The sequence below is a fragment of the Aulostomus chinensis genome, chromosome 15 (assembly GCF_037954235.1).
Source record: "Aulostomus chinensis isolate RoL2024-O1b breed Wild chromosome 15, RoL_Achi_v1.0, whole genome shotgun sequence".
NCBI lineage: Eukaryota > Metazoa > Chordata > Actinopteri > Syngnathiformes > Aulostomidae > Aulostomus > Aulostomus chinensis.
This window is the reverse complement of record NC_141334.1, coordinates 14561889-14567837: the sequence shown is the minus strand read 5'-3', so window position 1 is coordinate 14567837 and position 5949 is coordinate 14561889. Positions and strand designations below refer to the sequence as shown.

General features: G+C 42.4%; 1 protein-coding gene across 1 annotated transcript; it reads left to right on the top strand.

Annotated features, from left to right (window-relative positions):
* Positions 1 to 3254: 3254 nt before the first annotated feature.
* On the top strand, positions 3255 to 5946 carry LOC147248865 (ADP/ATP translocase 2). Its single transcript, XM_086226317.1, has 4 exons — positions 3255 to 3471; positions 4287 to 4773; positions 4860 to 5000; positions 5101 to 5946. Exons 1-4 carry the CDS (start codon positions 3361 to 3363, stop codon positions 5256 to 5258), a joined length of 897 nt encoding a protein of 298 aa, XP_086082443.1. The 5' UTR covers positions 3255 to 3360; the 3' UTR covers positions 5259 to 5946.
* Positions 5947 to 5949: the final 3 nt, after the last annotated feature.

The window sequence follows — 5949 nt, the reverse complement described above, 5'->3', positions numbered from 1 at the left end:
GTCAGACGCTCGAGCGAGGGACCGAGTGGTGTCGCATCTGCACTTTTGTGTGAGGTTGCAGTTCCACAGTTGTCCAGCCAGAGTTGAGGTCGAGGCTGCATCTCTATTGGAGGCGTCATGTGATTGGCCCCTGAGAAGGCTGAATCAAGCCCCGGGGATGTGAACATGTTTTCTGATGGAGAACAGCTGGGTTGTTGCAGCCTACTCCGGAGGCGTCAACATGATGGACAACAGTGTGAGGAAGATTGTGTACATTTGATTTGATAGATTTTCAGAGGCGGTTCTACTTTCAGCGTGCGTGCGTGCGTGCGTGTGTTCACGTGTGTGTGTGTGTGTGTGTGTGTGGTCTATTTCAGTTATTTAAGTATCACAACTTTCAGCTTCTTTTTTAAATTAGCCTTGCAAGAAACAACAGCATTATTATTATCATTATCATTATCATCATTACTATTATTATTATTATTATTATTATCATTATCATTATCATTATCATTATCATTATCGTTATTATTATTATTGTTGTTGTTGTAGATTCTACGTGGGGGCACATGGGTCTGAGATCAACTCCCATGTGGATATGAGGGATAAGATTCTTCTTTAACTCTGCTTGTAAAGTTTTATGTAAACAACATTAACACATTTATCTAAACTCCTGGGTTGTTTAACGGTTGTTTAGAAGGCTGATTTTCTTTAAATGATCATCAGTAGCTCTGACCTTGAAACTGAGCCAGATAGCTTAAGCGTTTGACTGCCACTTTTCAAGCTGTGGAGGAACGGCACGACAAAGACCTGCTTTTGTTGTTTCTCATTATAAATATTGACTTGTTATTTTCCCCTTGGGTTCCTTTCATATACAGAGGTGAGCTTAACTGTTACAATAAACGTGTCCCTGCCCCTCTTCTGCTGTGGGAGCGGTCCACAGTCCCGCAGCCATTTCCATTCATATCAGCTTACAGCAGGACTGGGACTGTGAAATCTTGACTTGTTCCACTGCTGCTGCTGACCTGTGGGATGGAGGATTGTGTCTAGAAGGACTGACACGCAGAGAGAGAAATACTCAAATAACTTTTGGTTTCTTTTATTCACAAGAGAAGACAATAGTTGAGCAGTTCGTATTCTTAATAAAAAAAATATAATGGGGATTAGATCTTAATAGATATTTCTTCAGCTGTTAAGTGCAGCAAATCCTGCCATCAGCTTATAAACTCAAAATATGCACAATTAGCATTTCAGAAACAGCAGTCCAACTTTCACCACAGCAGCAATCATTAATAGGAAAGTAGCATGTAGTCCCCGCTTTAATTACAGACTGCAGAGAGATTAGTAGATCATTTTACCCATTCATAATACAAGCGGACGGTGACTGTCATTAAAATGCACATCCACCCAAACAAGCACAAAGAAGCGAGGCACATTATAAATACTGTTATCAGCAGTAACCATGGCAGCACAAGGAGTCTTTATTCTCTGCAGGAACTGTAAAAACGATCTGCTGCTGCTAAAGTTTCTGTAAAAAAAATGACACCAATTACTTGCACAGTATGTGTGTCAATGATCTTTTACAACTTGTTTCTCAGCATGTTCTCAGGTTTTGTTTTCTTTCTCTACCACTGCTCTCCTCTCTCGTTTCAAAGCGGCGTACGATAGGAAGTGGTGGAATGCATCTCTGACTATATGACATCATAGCAGTGCCTCCCTGTGGTCAACATGAAAGAGGACATGCACGTGATGTTATACGGATCCAAATCCCCCCACAGAAGTGAGATTACTCAGTCATTATCAGGTTTTTGTGTGAGCACACCGGTTTGGTTTCATGATTAATAAAGTCTTATATATCATCACCTTCTTAAAATGATTGCCTAAGTCTTTTTTTTTTTGGACAATTTTCTGAAAAACTTGAAAAAAAAGACTTGGGTGATTATTTTAAGAAGGCGATGATGATATGCAACGACTGCTCTGTGCTTCAATGGGACTTCGAAAAACTGCAGTTTCAGTTTATTTTCTGTACAACAACACTCTCTCTGCAGATTCAGGCTCTATAGAAACAACATAACAAAACAGCAATGACAAAATTAAGGAAAACAGATATAAATATGTCAACTGGATCTTTACCTGACTGGTGAATTATTCAACCAAAGCACAAAAGGAATAATCAATGAGTTTTTAAGTCCAGATTTATTAACATTAAAACATACAGTCATGGGAACATATAAGTGACAAGGGTAACATTAGCTGACATGGTACTTGAGTGGAACAGGAAGTCTTCAATATGTCAAATGTCTGGTCTTTTGACCTTAGGAACTGTATGATTGATAGTTCCCTCACCCTTTTATTTTTGTAAATAAAAAGCTCTCACCATTCATATCCTATTGTCTGTAAACACTGAATTTACACTGTGCACTATTTACACTATAATTTATAGAAGGTGCATGTAGATCTGTGCTTCATGAGGGCAAATAAAGACAAAAACATTCAGTCTCTTCACTCCATCTAGTGGACAAATTTGATTAAGACTCAGACTGGATGAATAAAACTTTGGATTCCTTCCCTTTCTTAACCTTTATTACTCATCCAAGGACTCTCATCACTCAGGACTGGGTAGGTGCTCCACTGGGTGAGGCCCACCTGTGTATCCAGCAGAGCAGGTGCTGGCATGACAGCATGTTGCACAAGAACATTTTGAAGGTGAAGCTGACATTGAATTCCCTTCTGGTTTAGCACAGAGATCATGTATAAAAACACTCACAGGAACTGGAGCAGCTCACCAGTTAACTTACTGACAACATTTTTTTTTAAAGGACATAATTATTCAATTTAAACGCAATATATCATATGGGCTAGACATGTCTATTATTTCCATGTGTGTCAGGAAACTCATTGAATTCTTCATTGCCCATAGCAGATATAGCAGGCATGTGCATGTACAGTTGTCTCATGAAGGACATGGATCTAAGTGTTAGGGTCTGTCCAGACGACCTTGTAGACCTCTATAGCTAGTCCCAATGACTTCCCTCTGGTGTAGCTAGACAAATACAATTTAGAGTGGAATTCGGTAACACTAGGCTTCATTCCTCAGTCAAAAACGAGCCTGAGCGAAGACGCTTCACTATTTTCTGTAATTACATGATACACTCGCCTATGGCAAAATAAATTACGCACTGACGTCATTGCATCCTGCTTAGTATACGTAGGAGAAAAAAATCACACACTTCCCGTCTTGCATCGCGATATCTGGGTTAGATATATCCGCAACGCGGCTTTACAATCGGCCATTTCGTCGGTGCAGGCCATCAGCCATAAAGGGCAGCGGGTGAATTGAGTATACTGGTTATCTAAAAGGCACATCAAGAACATCGCACCATGAGTGAGACAGCGGTTTCATTCGCCAAGGACTTCTTGGCTGGCGGTATCTCTGCTGCCATCTCCAAAACAGCCGTCGCCCCAATCGAGAGAGTGAAGCTTCTCCTGCAGGTAAAACTCAAGTATTCAGGAAGGCTCTTGACGTTAGCCGGCTAGCGAGTGTCATATTGCTAACTGCTATTGAGCTGTATCTCTACGAGCTGTAATGAGGTGTCAGCATGTTGGACCTCTTAAGCAGCTGTCTAGTCTGAAGCGAGTGATTTGTGGTTATTCCTCTAAAGAGCGGTGGTGCAGGGATGTAAGGTCATCACGGGATGGGGAAATGACCTACAACAGCCGGGTTGCTAGCGCTAGCTTCCCACGTTAACCTTAGCCGTCGTAGCTAACAAAGGACAAACGCTCGCAGTGACATTAGGACATTATGTACAAACATACTTAAAGCCCTCTGATTAATATATAACTTAATCATTTTAAAGGGTCTGATAACGGAGTATTTTTTCTATTATTATGTAGGGTTTAATTGATGTTGGAGTCGTTTTGTTGGCTAATGTTCTTCCGCTAAGTGGGATGGTCGAGGCCTAGCCGCAGTCATTCACTCGGGTCAGCGAGTTTAACAGCCTTTCTCTGGACAACCCGCAGTACCGCATTGTTTTTAAACTTCAATATGTTAACAATGTCATGTCTTAAAGGTTTGGTTTTTCAATACCTTTTTTTTTCTCACAAAATTAACAAATGACAGATCGCTACTCATTCAGTAAGGGCTAGTAATACTGCTGTTACTGTCAAATAAGTATTTTCTGACGTGAATTGTATGTGTTAATTTGATCCAAGGTCATAACAAGAAGACCTTGTGATTGTCACATGCTCATCACTTAATTGGCTTTCCCATGTCAAACTAACGGTTCCTCTTTTTCTCATTATTCCAGGTCCAGCATGCCAGTAAGCAGATCACCGCAGATATGCAGTATAAGGGTATCATGGACTGCGTTGTCCGTATCCCGAAGGAGCAGGGCTTCCTTTCCTTCTGGAGAGGTAACCTTGCCAATGTCATCAGGTATTTCCCCACCCAGGCCCTCAACTTCGCCTTCAAGGACAAGTACAAGAAGGTCTTCCTTGATGGTGTTGACAAGCGCACCCAGTTCTGGAGATACTTCGCTGGTAACCTGGCATCTGGTGGGGCCGCAGGAGCCACTTCTCTATGCTTCGTGTACCCTCTTGACTTTGCCCGTACCCGCCTTGCTGCCGACGTGGGAAAGGCTGGAGCTGAGAGAGAATTCAGTGGTCTGGGGAACTGCTTGGTGAAGATCTTTAAGTCTGATGGTCTGCGGGGCTTGTACCAGGGCTTCAACGTGTCCGTGCAGGGAATCATCATCTACAGGGCTGCCTACTTTGGCATCTACGACACAGCTAAGGGTACGTTGAGTGCTACGTGATACCTTCCTACATATTTTTCCTCACAAGAGACCGAGCCACTAAATCTCCTCTCACTCTGTCTACAGGTATGCTCCCCGACCCCAAGAACACTCACATTCTAGTGAGCTGGATGATTGCCCAGTCTGTTACAGCAGTTGCTGGTTTGACCTCCTACCCCTTCGACACGGTCCGTAGACGTATGATGATGCAGTCAGGACGTAAAGGAGGTGAGTTTACACTTGGAAGCCGTTTCAGTGGAACTACCACACGGACACTGAAAGTCGTATTACGATGTCCTCTGTCTAACTCGACTGTTTCCATCCTCAGCTGATATCATGTACAGTGGGACCATTGACTGCTGGCGCAAGATTGCACGCGATGAGGGTGGCAAGGCTTTCTTCAAGGGAGCATGGTCCAACGTGCTCAGAGGCATGGGCGGCGCCTTCGTGCTGGTGTTGTACGATGAGCTGAAGAAAGTCATCTAAATCTTCATGTTGTCACGTCACTGTCCAATTCGGCTAAATGTAATAACTCTCCATTTCTATGGACTCTGCATTCTGCCTTATTTATGGGAACAAACTATAGTGTCTCACCAATAGCTGTGGGCAATGGCTGTACGTTGTGCATCAAAATGATTTTAAACGTTCCACACCCTCTTTACCAATGTCATTCCTGTTTAAGAAATCTGATACCTCCTCCTGTCATTCACTAGGTTTGTATGGTCCCAACTTGAATAAATCTATTCTGGGGAACAAACTAAACCATTGATGTACTGTCTCCTCCACTGTCATAGCATGAGACGAGCACTCGCCAGATAATGACATGCGCGAAGTGGATTACACACAGCTGCTATATTTACTCCCGCTTATCTCTCCCTTATCCTGCCTGGTTTCTTTGGTCACTACTAGGATTGTAGAGTAGAACACCCTCAGTATTTGCTCCAGTGAAAAGGTTTGACAAACCTCGCCAATTGCTCGTTAATGTGGTTTAGATTATTTTTCGAGGTCTCTATTCATTAATGGCAAGGACATCTTGTAAGTTTTATTTTTTATTTTTGGTCCTAGGGAGTTCTGGGGATTTGAGTTCCAATGTATCAAGCCAGTACAACAGTCGATCACAGTGCACTGTTGAACACAGTGTGGATATGTTCTATTAAAATCCAAGACTATTACATGT

Excerpts from the sequence above, each read along its gene's own strand:
- LOC147248865 (XM_086226317.1), top strand. The coding sequence starts at position 3,361 with ATGAGTGAGACAGCGGTTTCATTCGCCAAGGACTTCTTGGCTGGCGGT. Across the intron at positions 3,472-4,286 it reads GAGTGAAGCTTCTCCTGCAG|GTCCAGCATGCCAGTAAGCA; the intron begins GTAAAACTCAAG and ends TCATTATTCCAG. Across the intron at positions 5,001-5,100 it reads GCAGTCAGGACGTAAAGGAG|CTGATATCATGTACAGTGGG; the intron begins GTGAGTTTACAC and ends TTCCATCCTCAG.